At 40.5% G+C, this 24,407-nt stretch overlaps 1 protein-coding gene across 1 annotated transcript in view; it reads left to right on the top strand.

The window, feature by feature from the left end:
• DKK2 (dickkopf Wnt signaling pathway inhibitor 2) overlaps window positions 1–20,997 on the top strand; it is a 42,353-nt gene extending 21,356 nt beyond the window's left edge. The window contains exons 3-5 of the mRNA XM_075149743.1: window positions 19,280–19,433; window positions 20,089–20,238; window positions 20,747–20,997. Of these exons, the coding sequence (XP_075005844.1) occupies window positions 19,280–19,433; window positions 20,089–20,238; window positions 20,747–20,997 (555 nt within the window). The remainder of the gene's footprint in view (window positions 1–19,279; window positions 19,434–20,088; window positions 20,239–20,746) is intronic.
• The last annotated feature ends 3,410 nt before the right edge of the window (window positions 20,998–24,407 follow it).

Here is a 24,407-nt window from a genome sequence, read left to right as displayed (position 1 = left end):
GAGACTGAAGGTGGCTAAAATATACATACTCTGCCTCAAGACCTGTTGAAGTTAGCCTAGTGTCAACTGATTTCAACTTGCAGGGACTGCTTTGACTTTGACTAAGGTTTCCCAAAAGAAATAACCACAGTAATAATAAATGTAACGTTGCTCTCATATAGCTATGCAAGAAATCAGGAATGTGAAGTAGAATCTAACTACTTGGTGCAACTTGACATATTCCTGTGGAAATCAGTGGGAGATTGCCAGTTTCCACTGACAGAAAATCTGGCCCTGCAAATAACTTTATCTTCTTTTAATTCCTATCATTCTTGAACTACAATGCCACAAAACAAACCTGCATTAACTATTTCCTCATGTAAATGTGTATCTTGGCATATCTGACACAGAACAGTAGTTAGGGATATCAGCCAGCCTTCGATGTCTGGTTTTGTAAAATTGTACGTCAGCTGAAATTGCCACGCAAATGTGTGTTGTCTTTGTCCTACTCCTCAGCTTTGGAGCTGAATTTTAAAACATGGCTATAATGCTTGTTTGCTTGTATAGGTCTGTTAGCTCGTGGTGTTTCTGTCTCATGTTCATCATGAGAACGCACTGGGAAACACAGCTGTCGGTTATATAGAATTATGTCTAAACATCTTCCTACTTGGTGTAAGGTAAGGATGGGATAATAAAACAAGGAAATATCCATTCAGTATGCAGTGTTGTGACTCACTGGGTGAAACTATTTGTGCGGTGTGACATCAGTAGATTTTCAAACATCAAGGAGATATTTATCAACGCTGCTGTTTTTCTGTGGCACTGAGGAAAGAATAAATAAATGTAAAGGAACAGCATTGTAATGTTCTTCTAGGAGAATTTAAATCCCATATTTTCCAACAACGTGAATGCGGCTACATTTGAATGCTAAACCAGAAAGGTTTATAGTGCATATGGTACCTATTTGCATTTTTTAAATGTCTAATTTCTGCTGTGGAAATGGAAGCCAGCTTGAGTTATTTATTGTGGGATGCAGAAGGAAATCACGACCCTTTGCAGGGACACGTTAGAATCCCTGCGCCATTCAGCCAGTTTTCTCCTGTCACACCTACTTAAATTTTCAAAAAGACGCTTTAATGTATTGAGTATGTTCTGGATCATACTAGTTCCTGAGCGCTTATGACAGCTTTCAGAGATTGCTGGTGGCTCCCAGTAGATTGTAATTCTAGAAACAGGAGCCTGATGCTAAGCATCACCACCTGTTCTCCATTATTTTTCTTCAGAAGAAAACAATGCAAGGATAAGATTACATACTAATGGAACCCATTTTCACTAAATAGGTACATTTGGTCACATGTAATTTGGTGGCCCATAAAAGAAAAAAAGAAAATAGTAAGCTGTTTTCAAAAGGGAGAAGCAAATAAAACTTAAATGAAGAGTTTCCTAACTACGTTAACTAAACCCAATGGCAGGTATACCAGTATGCAGTATGTAAGTACATACAGATCCCTTGTTGGAATAGCTGTGTTTTCAATTTGATTTGTTGACATGTCCTAAAAGACTTTGGACCTCATTCAGCTCTTTGTAAATCCACTACAGAGCTAGATTTGAACCCTTCTGGCATTTACACTGGAATTCCTATTTCTACTTTGCTTAGAACAATGCAGGTCTTGTCAGTAACTGAGGCTCCTCTCCTGCCTCTCAGTACACAAAAATTATATATAACATTGTTATAACAACACTTGCAAATGATGTAGTTGTTTGTTATATTCTGTTATCATTTGCCATATGCCAGCATGGTCCCATGTTGTATCTCTGCTATACTTTCCTGTGACACGTATCTAGATAAGTGAAGGAATTTTAAAATGAAATCATCAATGCACCTCTGTGTAGGTTTTAGCATGTGCATGTAGTGTAGGTAGGCGGTACATTTTTCAAGCATGAAAGCATATGTATGTCTCCTTCTCTTGAAATCCTGAACATGGTAGAATTCATCTAGAATCTGTGATAGCCTGGCTCGTGGTAGTCACTAGTCCTGGTTATGTATGCAGACCAGTCTCTAAATGGTACCCAAATCTGCTTCTCAGCACTTTTTGTTGCGTTTTTTCCTTTTGCCAATATATTATTCCCAAGGCTGTTATAAAAAAAGCACCTTTTTTTTTTTTATTTTTTTTCCTGATTGTGCTGCTTGGTGATTCTCCTGCAAGAGTCCACATCAGACTGTTGGTAGCCTTTCAGTAGTTCTGCTTCTTGCAAACTCTTCAGTGAAAAGTGGCGGGGTTTTTTGAAATAACATTTGTTTTTTGAAGTGTGTTAGTTCCTGAATTTTGAAAATGAGATTCAGCAGTTAATTGAAAGGCAGCAAAGGAAGGATCACTGTACTTTACCCACAGCTGTGCACTTTTGAGGAAATGAGGTGTTATTAGCAGTGTTTGTTTGCTGCATGCATGCTCAGGAGGTGCCACCTGCCAGTGCAAGCCCCGTGCCGGTAGCCTTGCGTCCTGGCACCCTGCTCTGGGGCAGCTCCAGAGCTCCCTTAGTGGCAGGCACCCTACTGGAGGACAAGGATAGGTTTAACTCCTCCCAAACAATGGTAAAAATTTTACCAGTCATTTTAGGCCCCTTTTTTTGGACAAAACTTGGGAAAACTCTGGAGAACTAAAAGGTTTGTAGTCCAGACTTCCTGTGTGATCCTGGGAAGGCATCCAGCAGGGACCTGCAGAGGGGCAACACCGTGCACTGGAGTTAGAGCTGACAGTAGATGGTAGAGATCCACCACCCTTCTCAGCTGGGGTTTGACTACAAACCTGCGGGTCTTTTCTATTTCACCACAAGCAGCCTGGTATTCAAAGTACAGAGCTCCTGTATTCCCTCATTTAGGGCAAAACTTTCAATCAGTAATCCCATCACAATTGATGGGGCCATGCGTATACTGGACACTTTGTAGATACTTAGGTTATTTTCTAGAGTAGATTTGGTGGCTGTATGGAGCAGCCTAAATGTAAGCGCTGTCTTAGCCATAATTACCAATGGAGAAAGGCTTGGGATCAAAAAGTCATCTAGTTTATTCTCTCAGATGTGTTTGTTCTGTAGTGTTGAGCTGGAGTCTTAACTCTGAAATTGAAACAGGTTTTGCTCAGAGGAAACAGAAAAAGTAGATTTATGGAGTGCTCTACAACTGCTTTTTCTAAATGCAGTAATGGTTTTTAAAGTATTTTTAGATTTGCAAATGTGTCTAATGACTTAAATATTTATAGACTTGGTTGATCTACAAAAGCAGATTATTTAACTTTGAAAGAGTTTCAAAAGAGTACAAAACGGGCTTTTGAAGATATTGTCGGACTATGACATTATTCTGTGCATAGATGAGTGGATGTGATGTTTCAGAAAAATTGACACCCACAGTCTTAGCTTTTCTGTGAGCAAACCAGACCGTTTGTATGCCTCTTTTCAAGAGTTTGTCCAACTTAATTCATACAACTTAAAGTGAATGCTTCCAACTAACACATAATTTACATTGCATAATATTTTTATGCTGTCATGTATTGATGACCTGCTCTTCAAATCTTTACTCGTGCTAAGTCTTTAATGAGTAAATCCATTGTGAAGCCCAGCAAAACCATGGGATTATATATCACAGCGAGGACTACTTGCATTAGAGAGAGATTGCAAGATCATGCCTTTCTAGCCTTTTGATTTCCTAAATAAATTAAAACCTTTGTTCTGATTTTGGCTGGGAAAGCCCCTTTGTTGGCCAGCCACAAAATTTCCATTCATTTGCATGAGTTTTTTTTCTCACAGAGCAGATAACAGCAGTGCTGGATTGAACATCTAAAAGACAGCACTCTGGCAGAGAGGGAGCCTGCACCCGAGCAAGGAGCGCTGTACAAATAGCTTTGCTGTTATTCATGTAGCTTGCTAATGAAAACAATGATCTGGGAGAGTCATGAACAGAGTTCTGCCTAATGGAGTCTCATTAAAACAACAGTTTGCTGCTTTTCTTTTGAACTTTTCAAAAGTCTTTCTTGAGTTACACTCGATAGGAATGATAAGGGTACTACTGCACGTTCCTCAGCAAATCTGTAACACGCAGGCGTTTTTCCATTCAGATGTGTGTGTGTGTGTGTATTTACATGAAAGACAGGCCTAAGACAGACTCTCGTTTCCAAACCAGATGTAGTTTGACTTGAAGACTTTAAGATAATTAACTTGAATTTTTTGGTATATGGTAAACAACTGTGGCTTAGCCATGAGTAAAAAGAAGCTGACACTGAAAAGAAACGAGGGAAGAAGGTCGGCAAAGGTTTGTATAAATAGCTGGAAGAGGTGCTGGGGAGGATCCAGACGTTTGTGTTTTGCTCCTAGCACACAGTCCCTACTGGCCATCACTCTACAAACAGCTGGGTTTTCTTGGTGTGACAGATTGTTGCGCTGCTGCTAATGCTGATATTTGTCAGTGCCTTCCACTTTCCTTCACTGAGTTTTATAACAAGGACTTAAAAATACAGGAGAGAAATAGTGAGGTCGATGATTGCAAAGGTATGTGTGTAGAAAGACTTTGTCCTCTGTTTAAAGAAAAATGGGCTAACTGCATCAGCATGTGCTTCTTCCTTTATTTTTCCAGATCTCATGATCAAGCGTGGTAAATCTTGTTAATATAAGATGAGGAAAAATGAGAAAAGATTTGGAGAGGGATGTTTTGGAGCAGAGTGATTATGTTCTCTCAGAATGTTCTAGAAGAATGTCAAAATAGCAATGTAGTTGTGTTTGCGTGTTCAAGTAACATTCTGAAGTATACAGAGGCCTAACTGATGAGCAGTACTTGTATGATACGGCTTACCGAGGGACTTCTCTCAGTATCTACACTGGTATCGGTGATCCCAATGCTCTTTTACACATTCAACCTGTAGGCTTCAGCGTGATTGCATTGGTTTAATAGAGAAAAAAAATCTCTTCTATTGAATAAACCTGGGTAAAGGTACTTAAATTAGATGAAATCTTTGTAAGTACACTATGTACTATCTAAAACTTAAGCTAAGTATTAAGCAATTCATATGCCTTATTGTGGCAGCTCAAGATAGCCTGACACCCTCAAACCAAGAATTTTGACTGATCATTTTAATTTCATACTAATGAAAATGTATGTTTTTCCTTTAGTGACAAAGCTTACCTCTCTTTAGTATATATCCTAATTGTTAACCCTTTAAGGTAGAGCACTGTCTTGCCTTTGGGCCAAGTCCTGAAGTGTCACGTTTAAATGACGTTCTGTTGATTTAAATGAGAACAGTGCACCGAAGGGACCAAGTACAGGTTTTCAGGAATAATACCAGTGTTTGCTATGCACCATGCCTATATATGTAAAAAAAAAAAATTAATTTGTAACAGCATAACTCTAGTATGGCCTCAGAGAGTCCAGGCTTTGGAGAGGGCTTTATGGGAGTGTTCAGAGCAGCAGCTTCCCACAGCGGGAACTGGGACTCTGTAGCAGCTCTTCCTTCGCCTGCAGGCGTTGGGGGTGGAGGGAGTCCTTCCTCCTTCCTTTAGCCTTTGCATCCATGCTCAGCATGTGGAGCGTTAGCACCGGTAAAGCCGGCTGCAGTAGAAGCTGATAGCCTCTGTGCCACTGATACCAGGGAAAACGAATAGCAATGAAAATGGCATTTCAGCATTTCTAGGGAGGGCCATTTCTACTCATACGCATCTGGACAGGAGTCAAAATGCAAAGTTGTAGCAGCAAAGCACTACAGAGGTCTTGTACTCTCTACCCTCTTCCCTTCCTATGCATGTAGGAAGGCCGGCAAGAGACTGGCTTGGGAAATGATGGCAAAACCTGATGTTTAGCCATTTTCCACTGTATTCTGGTGACCATTTTGTATGATTCCCAGGCAGCTAAATTCCTGAATGAATGAGGCAGCACGTAGCTGCAAGGCTGTGTGTCCCAGTGCCTCAGTGTGGAGACATCCTCTTAGTAGGCAAAGGGCCGCTTGCTCCTACCCCATATGATCCTTTCAATAGGTTTCAAGGAACATGCACCACATTTTGGAGACACTCTAACATTTTAACAGTGATACTTTGTTACTTTATGGGCTGATTTTCTCACTTTGCAGAAACTTCTGGAGCCAGTGGGAATTGTGCCTGTTTTGGAACTGCGTGGTCTGTGGGAAAGGGCGCATTTTCTGCTTTTTTTGTGCGTATTTTCACAAAACAAGGAAATACTTAGGTGAATTTAGACACTTGGATAAGGAAAGAGCTGCCTAGTGTTTTTTGTAGCTCTTTCAGCAGAGCAGGCATGTAACCACCGCTGATGGAACTGTTGGTTCAGTGCAGGTGGAAAGGAACCCTCAAGCCTGAGTGCTCCTCAGAGCACAGTGCTAAAGACATGGTGCAAAGGGTACCTTGCCAGGGAAATGTGCTGTCTCACTTGTTTCGAGTGCAAAGTACTCTGTGCAGTCCTGTCTCCTGGAGAATTTGAAGAGCGGGAAAATGAAAAGGAGTTGGTTGACTTGGGAAATACCCTTCTTGTGGCTGAGGAAAGCCGTCTAGTGTTACTTCATTACTTTTGAAGTACTTTTCATTCATGTCATTCTAGTCTGCTTTTCTCCTCCTTGCGATGTAACTAGGAAAATAATCTGTTGCCTAAGAGGTGAATCATGCTTTGTGTACAGTAAACTATTACAAATAAGCTTATATTCCCACAACCATAAACATAAAAATAACATCAAGCATTTGAATAATTCCACTGCTGTTTGTTGAAGTACCCAAGACTTAGTTATAAATATTTTTATCTGCCTAATTAAAACGTCCTTTCCCCCCCACCCCGCCTCTGGAGTGGCATGTAGAGTACAGGGAAAACAATAAATCGCATCTCCTTTACGTCTTCCAGCAAACACTCTAGCAAAAAGGTAAGGAAGGAAATCTTCCTTTGCTGTAATCACATAGCCATGGTCAATGATTGGTTTCAGCATGGAGTTTAAGGAGAGCTCTGCACATATCCATACTCTAAGAATTGTTTGGCCGTTGTTAAATAGGCTGAGTAAGTTCATCTGTAAAATACGCTTCAGGCAATCAATTTATTTATGTAGAAAGTAGGACTACATTTCTTCATACTTGGCTGGTAAATGTGGCCACCTTGATTTGTGTTTGTATCCCTGTATAGAGGAGATAATTGTTAAAGACACAGTCAGTTACATTAAGCACATCTGAGAGGAAGGGTACAAGTTCAGAAAAAGGAAAGAATCATAGTTAAGTGGATGAGGGTTGAAGAAAATTACTTGTGTACTGTGGGCTTCTTATGTGGCCTTGGCATAGCCAAGCTATTTAATCTTCACTACCTTGGGTCCATCTGTTTAAAAGAAAAAAGAAAGAAGAAAGGAAAAAAAAAAGGCAAACAAACCTAACCAACCAAAACCAGTAAAATCTTTTCTGCCCTTGTTTGGTCTTGCTTGTGTAGACTATCTAGCAGTTAAAGAACTGATCATGCAGAATTATAAGAAAGTATAGCACCTAGACACTGCCTCTGGCCATGGTTATAACGCAAATAATACCAACGAGAGGAGTTCAAATATGGGTTGACTATGCGAAAAATGCTTGCTAACGAAGCATGCAGTACCCTGGAGAATCCAACTCATGCAGAATAAAAGTTGTCAAGAAGGTGGTGCAATATTACCATGGTTCCTGTTTCTTTGGCTTTCCTAACAAGTATCAGATATACACGGAAGTTTTCATTACAATAAAGTTGCGTGAACTAAAAAGTAGTATCAGGTTGCTGCATCTGGCTTAGCTTTAGAAGTGGAAATATAGTAACGGGATAAATGAAAGGGCCACCCACTATAAAGTGTGGGTGACCCGTATAAGGAAAAAAAAAATCTTTAATGGATATTTATTCCAAAGGCTGTTACAAAGAAACTGCTCTCAGACTGATGTAGTGCCAAGCATAGAGGATTAAACTTTTTAATGACTTTTTGTTGATCAACATCCAAGACATCTAGGAACAAAGAAGAGATTCCGTAACTCCACATAAAGAATATTATTTTCAGATAAGGAGAGAGTGCTTGAAAACATAAGTTCAGAAGATATGGTAAAATAACAGGGAAGAGGATAAATACATGTCTCAGCTGCAGAACAGCTTATTTTGAGGGTGGAGAACAGATTTATAGTTAATTCAATGTAAATGCCAGAATCCTAGGTAATTGCATGCTGACAACGACTAGAATAGGACAATGTCCATTTTGGCTTGATTCAGAAATTGCATAGGATTGTTCTTGTTTCTTTGGAAATTTTTTTTGGTACGTTTATCAAGGAATGACTGTCCCCTGTGGGTAGTGGACCTGAGTCTGGATTTTTTTTTTCCTCTCTTTTTTCTCTTATTTCTATGACATTAGGTGTTTTTTATATGAATTAGATATTTTTGGAAATCTTATTGTCCTTCCCCTTCTGTGTCATGGTGCCTAGCACTGAAGGAAGTCTTGCTTGAAAATGGAAAGGGGCCCATAAGTTTGAGAAGAGGGTGTAGTTGGAGTACAACGTCTGGAATGAAAGATGGTCCCTCAGTGGCTATTGCAGACTGAAAGTAAGAGCAATCCCCACTAACTCAGGGGCTGCAGACATAAATGTAGTCTGAAGCCACCCCTTTCTTGCCTCCTGGACTGCATGTGCTCAGCTCGCTCTTCTGAGAATTGGGGCCTGGGTTTGTTTGAATTAATAGTGAAGTCATTACACTATGTAAATATGTTAGTGTTCATCTGGTTTTACTCACAAGTTATTCTTGCCTTGCTGTGTTGTTCCTGTTTTCTTGTTTGTGCAAAATTAACCAGGAGCATTTTAAAAGAAAAAGGAAAAAAGGGTAAATAGTGTTGAAACCTTGATTGCTACGTCATTCACCACAGGCTGAAGTTGGGTAGGCAGCTCTAACTTAATCGTATAATAAGATTTTTTCAATGATTTTTTTAATGATGCTGTTAGGGGTCCTTTCGTTTTCTGCCATCTTTGGACTCTTTTGAATAAAGTGTGATAATTTGCCTTAATAGCCTAGTAGTATAATTTTTCCTTTTACTCTTACTGAGGAGTCAGCTGGGCAGCAATATGAGTCTAACCACTTCACAGAGGTTGCCCGTGCCCTCAGGGGGCTGTGACCAAGCCCTTTCCCAGGACAGCTGTTCTTTTGCAGGTAGTCCCACTGCATGAGCACTGCTGGCTCCTCGTACAAGCATAACTGCTCCTAGAATGAGTCAGGATGAGGAGCCGCGCTCTCATATTGTGATTCTTCCTGCTGTTACGAAGGGGAAAGCCCCAAGTTGCATTATTGACTCATCCTGTTTCTCAGTCTCACTCATGTAGACCAAATGTAAGAACTGAAGAAATATCACCCTTTTTCTTTTTTTCCCCTGTCCTTAAAACTCATGATCTTCTGCGGCCACGTCTCTGAATTCTCTGTGATGCGTGAGACTGGAGAGTGGGAGCTGGCGCAGGTGCCCTGGCGTTTTTTGTTTGTTCTGATATTAAAGCTGGGCTGACTGATTTTTGATGTCTGATTTCAATTCTCTGTAGGTGCTTTGGAGTTCAAAGAACTTGGTCCCTCTCTGTTCCCCTCACAATGGATCAGTCACAGCCATCACGTTGCAGAAGGGCTCATGTAGAGCAGGAAAAGAGGGAAGGTGTTTTGAATATCAGATGACAGTGGTGGTTTCTGATGCATAGAGAAAGAACTGGGGATTGAAAGAGGCATATGAGCCAGGTGTTCTCACATAAATGACCATCAGGGAGACAAACAATAATGCTGACATTCAGTAACAATGTTAGATTGCAGTCAGCAGTCTGCTGAGGTGGAGACTGTGGTTCATCCTTCTCAGACATACGGCATCTGGCTGTCTCTCCAGCTGACACAAACTCATGATTTCAGGGCTGTCCTTTTAAACACGAGGGCCAGAGAAACTGCATTTTGAAAACCAGTGTCTTAAATGCTTTGTATTCTGCAATGCAAAGCGTATTCTGCAAGGAATACCTAAGAGTCATTTCCAGGGTGAGGATTGCAGACGCTGCACAAATGTTTATAACCTGGAAGCATTCTCTCTCCAAGCGCTGTAGCAGACAAAGGGATTTTTTGCACTGACTTTAATAAGACAGGGTTTCCCTCTTGCTGCTTCTAGATTTTGTGAATGTTTAAAAGCAAAGGAAGTTTACTTCCTTATTAGCTATACTATAGAAGGTAAAGCTGTCATCTCATTTTTCTTTCTGTGAATACATATTTGCAGAGATGGTTCCCAATAAAAGCTTCACCTTGAAAGTGCGTCATGATTTGGGGATGTTCAGACCCAGGTGTTAGAACAGTAACTTACTGCCAGTTCCCAGCAGTGTTGTTCTACTCCCAACCACAATATCTGAGTATCTACCTGTGGTTTAATGCTTGGTGTTTTGTGAGCCATAGGATCTGCTAGCTGTTTCCATCTGGATAGTATTCTTAGATTAATAAAAAAACTCCATACTTCTAGAGTTAATAGATCCAGAGGGAAAACTGTTTTTGGCAACCCACTGTTCATCCATTGCAGTAAACATGTTGATCAAAAAGCCAGAAGAATCTTACTCTGGAACAGATGATAAATAGCCAATTAGAGACAAAACTAAAAAGCTAACCCATCAGAAAAGGGGTGGGGAAAAGGCAGAGATAAAAGGGCAAGAACAGTCTGCTGAAAAGGCTGGACATAGAACAAAGTGCGTGTTAACAAACCTTTATTCTTCGAGCAGTCTTTGGTGATGCATTTGAAAATGACATAAAATCAAGACCTAGAGGCTTCCTGTCACATTGATTTAGTACTACATTGTTGACTTCAAAGATTACCTAACATTGTTTTGATGCTCCCTGTTGTAATGCTGCTGCTGGTAGTTCACCAAACAATATGAATCATACACATTGAGACAAAGTCCATAAAACTTGGGGTCAAAGTGACTGTTCCCCAAACTTTTGAGCCTTCTTTAATCATGTCTTCTGTAAGGTACCAGTTCTATGGACCAGGGAGCCTCCTTGAAAATCAAGCGATGTAGGAGGCTCATGGTCTCTCCAAATGTTGAGAAGAGAGCACTGCTATGTAATCCCATGGGCACGATACGAGGTAGGGAGGGAAAATTTGAGCACCTGTGTATGCACAGTGTGCGTAGGGCAGGAAACATGGTATGCTTCCTTTGAAATGGCATGATTCAGCAGAGTGACACCAATATGGAGCTAAGGTTGATAATTTGCCTTAAAGGTGTGATAGAACAGGAAGACCCATAGCTGTGCTGCCTTGGGAACTACAATGTATATGCTGCATCCTGGCGATAGTTTTATGTTGTTCTAGTTTTATGCACATCTGTGTATATTTTGGGCATAGTGTGCTGCCCTTTAAGTAATTTGGAAATATAACTCATTCCAGGTTTTACCTAGATGAGAAATTGAAGGTGAATCAAGTTGAATAAACTTGTAAGGTGGATTACTTTAAGTGCCTTAAACCTTTGAGTTTATACTTTCGTAACGCATGTAAAATGCACTAAATTAAGGCCAATTTAATTCAGATAATAGTGTGTACCCAGGAATTTAATTGATCCACTTGCAGTCTTTCAGATTACCTTCTCTGTATGTCCTTCCGAAGCCAAGGCCAGCTTTAAACAGATACTACCTCCTCCCAGTAGGACACAAAATGTAGGTAGTTCTGTAAGAAAAGGTGTTGAATTGTAAGCTGTTGAATAAGAGGTTCTGCTGTAGACGTAAAATGCTTGTTGAAATCCACCACATGGGCCAGGAGATCACATAGGGTCACAGTATGAGTGAGATTTCACACGGGAAAAGTCTTTGGAGGTTTTCTGTCTGCACTGGAAGAGGCACCACTCGCGCTGGCTAGCTCTGCGTGCAACAGGGCAACACAGCTCCTGTGTTTATTTTAAGGTGTCTGACTCTCTTTAGCCAGGTGCAGCTACACGCTCCCCCTAAGCGCAGCTCCCCGCACAAGTGCCTACGGCTTGCGTAACGGGAAGCTGTTTTCCATGACATTTTTGTTGAGACGAGGAAAGCCTGAGTCAGGACCCACGTGAGTCCTGCAGCCTTGTCGGTTCAGAGCAACCTCAGTGAGGTTTGTTTTTTGGTTGTTAAAATCTGAGTTTTCTTTGGCTCTAGCAAATCACGAGAGCTGGACTACTGCACGTTTTAGAAATGTTCTTCCCCCGGTGGTCTAGTAGTGGATTGAGTATTACTTTGAAACATGAATATTTATTGTCTTTATAATGCAGGCTTTTGGGGCCATTAGCCACACAGTTTGAAGAAATGATCTTTGGAGGTTGCAGTATACGTATCCACGATGTAGCACTCTGAATCAGACCTCATGAACAGCAGTGTTGTTTTAAGTTGAAGAGTTAAAAATAAGTTATTGCTAGGAGAAAGTGCCTGTGCTTAATCTGGAGGCGCAAGACGGTGCTTTTCTCTCTGGGTCTGGCAAAGAAGCGGGTCAGAGATGCATTATTTTAACAAGAGGAGGCTCGGTGAGAAAAATTGAATCGTTAAACTTGTCATGGCAACTGAACAGAGTAAATCTGTTTCATTGCAACTACTGTGAGTTTTTCTTTCAGGAATGGTCTGTGCCACAGCAGTCACTGAGAGTTGAGAGTTTCTGGTGAGATCAGTCTGAGACAGGATCCATGTCTGGAGCTGTCTGAGAGCGCAGCATGATTTCCTCCGTGGGATAAATTAACCATGGCTTTCTGCTTGTGCACAGTGAGATCCCTCGCTATCATCTATGCTTGTGTTGGGCTAAGAATAGAAAAAAGCAACATCAGCAGGGCTGTGGGAAAACTGCATTGCTCCAGATGGCTGCTGATAAACTCTTTTCTCATTTGGGATTAAAACCAAAATAGTAGTAAATGACAATCATTTCCCATCCGCATCTTAATGTAGATGTTTGCTTAGCAGCCAGGAGAAAGCTAGGCTGAAGTTTGTCGGTTAGACATGGATTTGTCTGAATACACTTATGAAGCTATCAGAAAGTAGTTTAATTGCCTTGCAGGGAAAAAACAACCCACGAAGAGTTGGGAGTTAGTTTGGTTTGTTTGTTAAAAAGCTTTGACTTCTCCCCTTCCCCCCTCCATTTTGCTTCATCACATTTATGTGGTTCTGAATGAAGAGCTCTTATTTCCATTGTTACAAACGTTTGTGTCCTGTGAGATCATGTTAGGTCTTCTCCTTGACTTTCATCCTATCTCCAAAGAGGCGAGTGGCACAAATCCCATGTATGATGTATTCATCTAGCTCTACAGGCCACATGTTGTGTGCAACTGTCCCACCAATGTTGATCTGCTAAAAGCCAAAACAAATTTGAGATCCCATCTCAGAATCAGGCCCAACCAAGGAGCCAAACAATGACTTGCATTCTTTGTAATTAGTTTTGACAGCATTTGGTTAAAGCATATGTTTGCATTTCCTAATTTATTGGAATGCTTTTACTTTGGATTAACTAATTCTTCAGAGAGGGAGAAAAGCAAAAGCAGACCTGGCACCCCTGTGGCTATTTCATATGTTTGCTCTGTGGGGACCAAGTCCTTGCTCAGAAAGATAGATCTGTTCTGTCCAAAGCAGGACGGGAAGGAGAGGCTCTCACCATGATTGAGCCAGTTGGTTGCTTCATTATGCCTGATGGCTGTGGAATATTAAGCAATATGCGCAGTCTCAAGACTAAAGGGCAAACAAGCTCTATTGTTCATCTCTTATGTAGAGGGTGGAAACTCTGTCCTCTTGCCTATAGTTCAGGCCAGTTTTGATCATCTAGTTAGCACACTGGCTGTAGAGAGGTCAGCTTCCACCTCCTTTACAGTCATTATTTTAAAATTAATATAAGTATAATTAACTGAAATAGAGAAAATAACCTTTTTTCCTTAAGTAACAAGTGAGTAATAGACTGAGTTGCCGTTGCAATTCATTTGTGGTAAGCTGTCTCACAGGCATGATGTGATTGTAAAAGATTATATAGGTGTGATATAAAAGAAAAGTCTTCTGACAGCAGAAAAAGACATTTCTGCTGGATGTGATAGCAATAACCTAGTGGCACAGGTATTTGTATAGGGTATTAATAACTAGGGATTCTGTATGTACAAGACTCTGAGTAGTAGCCTAAATTTGACTTCTAACACACTGGTACCTAGGAAGCAAGACCAGTCCTGGGATAATGTATGTGTCCATTTTCTTGAGCCACTTGTTTCACCTTTGCAATAGCTACTGCCTCTTTGCCAGGTGAGAGAGAGTGATGAAGGATTGACCTGGTAACTCTACAGCATTCTTACTTTCCAGCTGTACAACTGGCAGTGGCTTTTCTCCTGTTCTTCAGCTCAGTCCCCAGTACCATCACGGGATGATTGTATAAGACAGAAGCTGGCCAGGTGTCCAGTACAGTAACCGCAGTGATACTGTCTTTAATGTGGTACACGAGACTTTAATTCTCTTCTTGAGTGCTGCTCTGCATCCACAGTAAAAGGGTAACGAATAACCTCCATGCCGTTTCTTCTGCTGGGACTGGTAGTAGCCATGATCTCCTGCCAGGACCGACTCTGCACTTGGACTTTATGATGTGTTTAAAAAAAAAAGAAGTTAACTGCTTCTGCGGGAGTCACTACTGATATCTGTTCCACCAAATCACTTATTTAGGCATAGCTCCTCTCAGCGTTGAAGGTGGGTCTGAAGCCAGCAGTGTCTAGGACTGCTTGTGCTGGATAAGTGATGACACAGCCTAGGTAAAAATGCCAGTGGCTTTTCCTGCCTTTCTCTGACATAGTTAGCTAGTACAGCATGGAGTAGCTTCAGCATAAAAACAAATGAGACATCATAATATGAGCAAATGAGAGCCTGGTGACTAAGACACTGGCCGGGAATATTGTCTTCAAATATTTGCTGGAGGCCGTGCTGAAATTCAAGCCCTTATCTCCCAAAGCTCAATAAAGCGTGTCTGCCATCAGTCTACTCACTCACTCTTCAGCACATTACAGTGTCTGTCTTACTGTCCCCCTGGAGTGCTTCTCCATTACGTTTTATAGTGCCGGACAGGGAGACTCAGACTGACTGATTCCGTAGCACAACAGTCCCACCACTTAGTATTGCTCCAGCTTGCAGTGAAACTCTCTGGTTCAGGATGACCATTTAAAATATGCAGGATAGTAAACGACTCCAGCAAAAATATCAAGAAAACCTTATTGCACTGAGAAAAGTTGCTAAGTTAGATCTCCTCTGCCAAAAGGGGAAGACAAAGGTAGAAATAAACCTCACTCCTGCACGGCCCTCAAATGAAGGGAACGGCGTTAGCCACTTAGGCACAAAAGTTAGATAGTCGGTCCCTTCCTCAGCCTCACTGTGAAGTTAATACAAAAGGAAGAGCCTCAGTAGTACTCCTGGAAGGACTTGTTCAACTATAAAACCCCCCAACTTTTCTCCTCTATCATCTGCATCGTTTTCCTTGAGTATTTCTATCATGCGCTCTTGGCATTTTGAATATAAATTCAGGAAGGGCAGGAATGGAGATTCATATTCTTTCTCTCAGAAAGAAAATTTTAACATTTATGTGTTGCTATGACCTGGCTGGCAAAGGTTAGTCTTGGTCTGATGCAGGGGACGTCCCGGCACAGCATGAGCAGCACCCATTTAAATATCTAGCCTGAATCCTCCAACATTGCAAAAAATCCAGTACATCTTTGTTGTACATTTTTGAACACGCATTGAACAATATCTTTTATACAAGGATATAAAAGTAATTGGGATGACTGAGGAGAAAACATCTGAGCAAGCAATGCTCTTAATCAGACAACACATTTTGAAAATACGAATCATTATAACAGGCAAATCTAGTTTATGTCATGCTACGGGAGACTTGATCGCCTGTAATCTGGGCTAAAAAAAATTAAATAAGATTGTTTAAATGCAGCTTCAGGGAGTGCTACGTATTTTATCTTGGTTTCATCTGGTTTCCCATAATATCAAAGCTGTGTTTAGTGGATAGAGATTTACGACCAGAAAATGATATGTATAGCTGAAGAATGTGAAGGGATGATGTGCCTTGTAGAATTAGTTATCATTGCTGGGGAAGTAGAGCTGGTTTACAGCTTGCTTTTTCCCTCTCCATCTGGGACTGATTTGTGTCTTTGCGTTGTATATAGGAAATGTTCTCTGCAATTCTCTAAACGTAAAGACTGTGTTTCAGGCACTGTGGTGTAGGAGATTTTGAAAACCTTGACTCATGCATAGACAATTGTTAGCATGTACATTTTTACAAGTATGTTTTCTTTATCCTGTATTTTTAAAAATATATACATATTTATACATAGATTGGCTCAGCTACTGCCAACAATGTGACAATTACGAAAACATTTCCCCGCCGTTAGCCAAGGCTATGTACACAGTGTATTATTTTGTTTATTTTTGTGTTTTAATACTGAATGCTGTGCAGTGATAGAAATTACTTTGCTGGGAGCAGGAGTTATTCTAATGAATGTCTAGCGACTAGGAGACAGCACAAGGCTATGTAGGAATTTTTTGTTTCAAGCTCCCTGTGATTGATAGCTAGGATATCAAATGGATGGTGGTTTTGGAAGAAAGATCAAGGCAATTGATGGCATCAGGCGTTTGCAAGAGGGTTTTTCATATAGCTGGCTGGCAGCTGGTCTTTTGGGGTTTTGAATGGACTTGCCAGTTGTTGTCTGAGCTACATGTAACACAAAACTAATTTTTGACGTGCTGCAGTCATTTGCCTTAGGGAGGTGAATATTTTGGCTTATTTTTTCACCTCAAAAGTGTCACCTTTATTTAGGATGGGGCTCTAGAGTGGGACTAAAGACTGAGTATCGTCACTTTCCTTGGCAATTTTTAATGTCGAAATTGTCTTTTGTTACTTTTACCGTTCTTAAAGACAGAGCTGAGAGTTGGCAATTAGATGCATATCTTAAAATACCTTTTACATGTCACTTAGCCTAAAAGCCAAAAGTAAAACAGACGCTAGATACGGTATGTGAGAGCATTCATTAGCACCATTCAGGATCAGGGAACTCTTTTTTTAAAAGCTATTTGAGGAACCAAAAGAAAACTGCAAGTAGGCTTCTTGCTGACAAGTTGCAGGTGTATACCACATGCCCGTATTGGAAAAAAGATGCGGTTATGAAGGTCTTGATGACAGACAAGGGTCTAAAATGCCTTCATCTCCAGGTTTTAGCTAGTTCATCTGTTTTTTATTTGCATTTCCCCCAGCTAGCAGTGTTAGTATTTTCCAAACTCAGTATAACTATCCACACGTCTATATAAAGTCGCTTTTCTGCATTGTAAGATCCTTAATTTAGTAAGGTCTCATTTACGTCAGGGAAGCCTTACTTTTATGGTAACTATATCATAAATTGTAAGTCAGTGCTAATGATTTCTTGCTGGAAAAATGAGAAAAAGGAGTGATGAGATTGAGGGAAGAGCACTTCAGTTCTGCTTTGCTAGAATAGGTGGAATCCACTTATGCCTTAAGAGTACCAAACAGGTGAGTGCTTGCATTTGTCTCTTATTGCTCCTCCTAGCTAAAAGATCTGGCCCTCTTTGATGTTCATCCTCTCGAGGATGAACTCAAGAGGAAATGTTTATTCTTAAGGGTGAAAGACTTACACATATGTCAGGTTACTCCAAACAGCTGCATTCTGGAACCATTCTTCAAAGACACATATTCAGAGGGCAGAAATAATGAGGCAGCAGCACTTGGGAAATATCCAGCCAGCAGTTTTGGTACTGTAAAGTAAATTTTGACGAAGAAAACAACTAATGAAATCACATGGGAAATGGCATGGTTCCCCCTCCCACTAACAGCACTAGAGAAACTTGCTTGGTTTTATTATCAGACCTCTTGTTTCTTCTGCAATTCTCAACAGAATGGAACAAAGACAGAGAAACAAGAAGTTCTCCATCTAAAAGAACAATTTTCGGAGGAAATTCTCCACAGCGTCCAAGGTTTTCTTTTCTGAGAACAATATAATCAAGCCTTGATTTAAAACATTATTAGAAAAGTAATCAGCCTACATTGAAAATTAGTCAGCTGAGATTTTTGTTTGTGCTAAATAATTAATTGCAAGAGTCATTTTGAAAACAATAAAAGCAATACTTTGATTTATTTAAAATGCTGGAGAAAATTAGTTGAGGAAGTGTAAACATAATTTTCCAGAATGTGCCCAAAATTTATTCTCATCTTTTTATCTAAACAAATTCCTCAAGTATAATTTTGAGGAATGAAAAAAATCTATGATTAATTTAATAGGCAGTAAAATTAGATGCAGACAGAGAGCATAGTTGTAGCTGTGTGGGAGTCAGCAGAAAGGATCCTGGAATGTGGCAGTGTGTGTTGTTATGTCTCCTTAAAGCATCATGTCTTTTCCTCTTGTAGGAATAAACTTTTCTTTCTCCTTCTTTGTGGGAGAATACAGTGCTTTCAACCTTTGTTTTAAAAGTCAGTTTTCCTGTAAGATAATGCTGATTTTGATGAATATAGGAGAATTGTATACGTGTGTGTCTCTGCTTGCAGGGAATTATATGTACAAGACAGGTTATGCTCTATAATATATTCCATGCAGCATACCGTAGGGTGTAGTTTAGCAGATGGCAAGTTTAAGGAGTATACTAAGCCCATAAGTGAAGTAAAGGTTATCAAAGTGAAATGCTGACCAGTGATGTTTGTTCATTTCCAGGGAGTCCACCTGGTGTGGGCCAGTGCAATTGCAAAGGAGCTTGTACCAATGTGGTGTAGATGTTCACTGTGAGAACAGTGAACTTATTATCCATCGGTACATTTGACAACTATCAAAGGAAAACGCCTCCTTGAAGTTTAAATTAAAATGTTACCTCTTGCAGGGTGTGTTTCAGGATTTTTACTGACTGAGAGGAGTTTTATGGCTCTGTTTATTCTTCACTGTGGAGTTTTAAGCTCTTGCTTATGAATCAGAGGCCTGAAACCACAAAAATATGAGTTCTCTTGGGCCAACATATGTTTGAGGCAAGAAAAGATGAAACCACCAGGGAGCTGGTTGTATCTCCCCGATTCTTTAAGCAGATACATCTTCACCAGCAACATGAGCTTAAAGACTGCTGTACGGCTGCAGTGAAGTATCCCTACCTGCTTCTCCTGGCCCCAGTGAATGGTATCTCAACTGTCGGTTTCTTTGTTTGTTTGGGGGTATTGGTGGTGGTGGTTTTTTTGGTTTTTGTTTTTTTTTTTTTTTTAAATGGGCTGCATCCACGCCTTGTACAAAGCAGTGCTTCACTGTAAACCTTTCTTTTACCCAGCAGGCTTATCCCTGTACAAATGATAAGGAATGTGAAGTTGGGCGATACTGTCACAGTCCTCATCAAGCAACGTCTGCATGCATGATGTGCCGGAGGAAGAAGAAGCGTTGCCACAGAGATGGTATGTGCTGCCCTGGGAACCGCTGCAACAATGGTACGTCAGTTATTTCTTGGTTTTCCTCCATAAAACCAGCATTTTGATAGCATCTATTTCTCTGAGTGATCCTAGCAACAGTTTATTTTTCTGCGTGACTGTGCTTCTTTTTCTAAACCGAGAAAACTTCATTTTCTACTTCATTCCACTCCATTTTCTTTAATAGTATTGTATGTTTAAGGCTTGTGTACTACCAGACTTTTTCCCGTTTTGGGGTGGGAAAACCTAAAAACGATGCTGCTGCTGACTGAAATCACAGCACTACATTCAGTGTGGTTTGGTTCATTGGAAGACTACACAGAACCCATATTTTTAAGGAAGCTAAAGTGACTTAATGAATCCTTGATCTACTCTTCCTGGGGGGGTTATAATCATACTGTTTGCATTCCCATACTCTCCTCTGGAGACTGGAGAGAGATGTCTACGAGGCAGCCTCCAGGTGCTCAGACCATAAAGCCAGAGCGACAGCGAGTGAAAGCAGAGCTGCGGTGAAGTTTGGTGCCGGGGATCAGGGACAGAGGTGTGATTAGAGCTGAGCGTCACTGAGGCCAAGCCCCAGCACTTTCGTGGTCCTGGTCCTGATCCTGGTCTGTGTATGTCTCTTGGCTGATTTTCCTCTTGTTCAGATCTTTAACTGACTGTCTTTCCCTCGCAGGTATTTGCATACCAGTAACTGAAAGCATCCTTACACCTCACATCCCTGCTCTAGAAGGGCCACGCAACAAGAAGAATGGTCATTACGCTAGCAAGGATTTGGGATGGCAAAACCTAGGGAGGCCACGCTCCAAGCTGTCACACATAAAAGGTAAGATCACATTTGCACTTCATTCATGTTATAAATCATGTTATTGCTGTTAAGATACAGCAATGCCAACCAGGAATAAGCAGAAATTTCACAGGGCGTGAATGTCTATCGTGAGAATTCACAGCATGACTCAGAGTGATGTAACATCAACCAACAGTTCCTGTGATTGAAATAGCATCTGCTTTCTTCTCTATACCAGAGGTGGACTCACAATCCATTTTTCAGTTGTGCAAGATTGTACACATCCTCCTCTTGTAATAGTCATGTAATTAAGCACTTGTAATTCTGCTTACAACAGAATTTCTCCTTACTAAGTCTTATGGCAGGTCTCCTTAATTATCCCCTTGAACCTTCCTAATTCATATCTTCCCTTGTGTTTGCATCCTTCAAATAGCCATAGATGGAAATATCATCTCCCCTTTTTCTGAGCTTCATTTGCATCAGTCTGCACTGAATCTGTACTTTGATGTTTTCCCATGAGGTAAAAAAGTTTGGTTGCTCTTTTTAGGACATGAAGGCGATCCCTGCCTACGGTCATCAGACTGTATTGAGGGACACTGCTGTGCTCGCCATTTCTGGACCAAAATTTGCAAGCCTGTGTTGCATCAGGGGGAGGTGTGCACCAAACAGCGCAAGAAAGGGTCCCATGGACTGGAGATTTTCCAACGATGTGACTGTGCCAAGGGGCTGTCTTGCAAAGTATGGAAAGATGCGACCTCCTCTTCTAAATCAAGACTCCACGTGTGCCAGAAAATCTGAATGAGGATTGGGAAAATAGTATTGAGTGACTGTGGCTTTATGTATTTAATGCATTACGGCATGGTGGGAAATGAGGACTGCAAATGAAAGCGGAATGGCTAAAGTAACAGTTAGGGTAGGAGTAGAAGTCACACCAAATGCATTTCTTTTTGAGCTGGTGGTAAACGCAAGTGCAGCTGGAGTTCTACTGTGCAGCTCTTCTGTAAATAACCTACAGTTTGTGGGAAATGCCTGTATGCAGACAAGTACAGTGGAAATTAATGTCACTTACCTTGCTGTGTTGTCCCGTGATGTTTCAGGGGTTGAGTGTTAGGGCTACAGTGGGTTTCCAGCATGGTAATGACTGCTAAATAAATTGTATACATTGTACTCCTATAAGAAGCAGTGCATGCCAGGAAGACTCATCTGTCAACACATTATTGGTCACATTGCAGGTGTGAGAAATGGAAATAAAGTTACTGTGAATGTCCACATGCCCTTGTCATTCAGGGCTGCCACTTCAGCAAAGGAAGCACTCCTGCAGGACAAGAGTGCTATGTTTTGCAGGCCCTCATGAGAGGTGAAAACTTGCCATCTCACAATTTCAAGAGAGCAGCAGTTTCTCTAAAAGGAGGCATTTAAACAGGGTTTTGTTTCCTATACATAGGTAAATTGAAATGCTTTATGTAGTTCAATGTCATAGTATGGCTCTTAATCGCTTGTATTTGCCTCAGTTTACTGCTAGTATACATTGGGTTGAACAGATGAAACAAATATGTGCATGCTGAATCCAGAATTATATACAGGCAGTTGCTCATTAGTCCTAAATATACTTTCTTTGCCTAAGCATACTTGCATTATAGACATTTCAAAAAGAAAAAGCAGAGTGTTGAAGTGCCTAACACGAAGAGCTATGAAGTTGTGTCACTGTTGCTTTTATATCAGATGATGTAGACATTTGTTGAGGTGTTTAGAGCATACCGCTACAAACTGAAATTTTTACATTTTATTAGTAGCCACGGGCTTCTTATGGCACTCTGCAGAAGTAGAATGGATTTGTTTCTTAGAGGCTGCAAAGAAAAAGGAGTTGGCTCTTGTGAGCACCTCCTCTCCTGCAGAAAAGGATGTAAGAAGATGGTACGTCCACAAATGACTTGTTAAACATCATGCGATGTCACAGCATACCAGCCTCCAGCATGTATTCAGTCTGGACTGTTCTGCCAGGAATGATGGAAGTACATGGACTGTGGAAGCGGCTGACAACTCTACATTGTTTGTGTACTGGTTAAAAAAAGGACAGTCTCTGTCCCTTGACTTGTCTCCCAGGTCATTCAAACTTTTTTCATTTTACATATTTGCAAGTATTCCTTTGTAGAGACATTGGTAAAGAGACTGATATTTCTTTAAATAAGTCTGATTCTATAATTGATCTACTGCTAAGTTGTAATTACCCATTTATAATTACCCATTTTCATGTTTTGTAATACAAGGGACTTTTCTGTTTAATCAGTTCTGAACAATGCGGGTACACCAGTATGTAGTTTAACTTTGAAGACCATGTCACCCATACCTAACACACCTTCTTCCACTGACGTGTCTCCACCAGTGGCTGTTTTAAAGCTACAGCTTAGCTATACCACCTGACTCAGACTTCCTAATTAGAACACAGACCTCAGCTACTTTGCCTTTATCTTTCATAAGAGTCTAAATAAGAAGAGTATTTTACACGCCTCTTTCCCTACTGGAGTTAGTTTTTATTGACCTAGAGGGACTGCTCGGAGACAGAGTCTTCTGTTTTTTAATAGTCTCAGTCAGAGTTTTATCTTGCAGTCCTGTCATTGCAACTCTGCTTATTTCAGAATTTTTCCAGTGTAACTGAAACAGGAATAAGGCTCAGAAATAGCATAATTTCAAGATATTAAAAAAGTACAGGAACAAATTTTGCAAGTGTTATTTACACTGACACAGCACATACTCAGCAGAGGAGCTCCATTGCTCTCGTTGTGACTACATATTAAAGAAAACGATACCCAGCATGAGCAGGGGGGGTTGCAGAAATAGGCTCTCAGCAATTTTTAGCTCTTATCATCATTGGCCTACCCCTCCCCCCTTTTCCTCTTGCAAAACATAGTTATTTGGGATAATTTATTTACAGGAAATGTTTAATGAGATGTATTTTCTTATAGAGATATTTCTTACACAAAGCTTTGTAGCAGAATATATTTGCAGCCTGTTGACTTTAATGTAGAAAAATGTATAATAAGATTAAATATATTAAATGTCCTTTCCCATTTCTCCCCAAATATTTTACCCATATTATTTTCCTTACCTGCTGCTTAAGAAGAGTAGTTCTTTCTGTAAAGATATGCAAATCTATTGGGAAAAAAAAACCAACAAATGTTTTAGCTGTACAAGAAAAAGCATCTGATTGTACTTGTGTCTCAAAGCACTATGTAGGCTAGTTTTGGTAAAACACGTGAAGGTCATCTTAAAAACCCCATGTGTCATTTCTACTGGTTTAATTGGCAACTATCTATACGCTTCTCTTGGGACAGTTTACACCTAAACATTCAAGAATAAGTTTTGAAAATAATGCAGCTGGATGCATAATCTTCAGTCAACCAGGTTAAATCGGGAAGGTGCCCAGACACATTCCCTGGATAGTGACACATACCAGAGAGACTCATGGTGGGTGAAGCTGGTATTCAAATTGCATGGCATTTTGCTATAAGTTACAGCATACAAATGCATTGCTGCAAGATCTATTAACTAGCAATTCTGAAATGGCAGAGAACGGCATTCAGCTCTAACAACATGAAACAATCCATATGACACAACTGAAAACATTGCTACTAAAACCAACCAAGTTCTGATCCCAGGAAAACCCCTGCAGAGCTCAATAAATATTACAAAATAATGGCTGTGGTTATTGAGCAATGGTCTCAATGTCCTTGTTACTTGTTTCTGGTAACCCCTTGCTCAAACAGATGTACCTTTGAAGGGTGGAATGGTCTCCAAGTCGGACTAGTGTCTGTACAAAATGAAAAGGTTTTGCTACTGTTATTTGCAATATTTGGTGGGTCGGCCTTTGAAAATTCTAACAGTTTTAATAACAACATAATAAAGTTGTGTGCATCTTCAGAGCCCAATGACTTCAACAAAGCTTGAGATTGCCAAAGCCTTCAGAGATTTAATCTGGGAACAAAAACAATAGGCACAGGCGGTTTGTTGCACACCACAAATACTGAGCAACATAGCTGAACTGAATAGCATGCAAACAGTTTCGCAAGATTGAAGTTTGATTGTTTAGAAGCCATTCAGTTAATATTTTGGGGAAATATACATCAGTTTGAGAATAAAAGAACAGCTAAATTTGGGGATAATTGCTCTCACTCACTGTGTCACTCATCAAGGGAATTAAGAGTGACTTT

The sequence above is a fragment of the Calonectris borealis genome, chromosome 4 (genome assembly GCF_964195595.1).
Source record: "Calonectris borealis chromosome 4, bCalBor7.hap1.2, whole genome shotgun sequence".
Lineage (NCBI taxonomy): Eukaryota > Metazoa > Chordata > Aves > Procellariiformes > Procellariidae > Calonectris > Calonectris borealis.
Note: the sequence above shows the minus strand (reverse complement) of the source record. Positions and strands in the feature narration are given on the sequence as shown.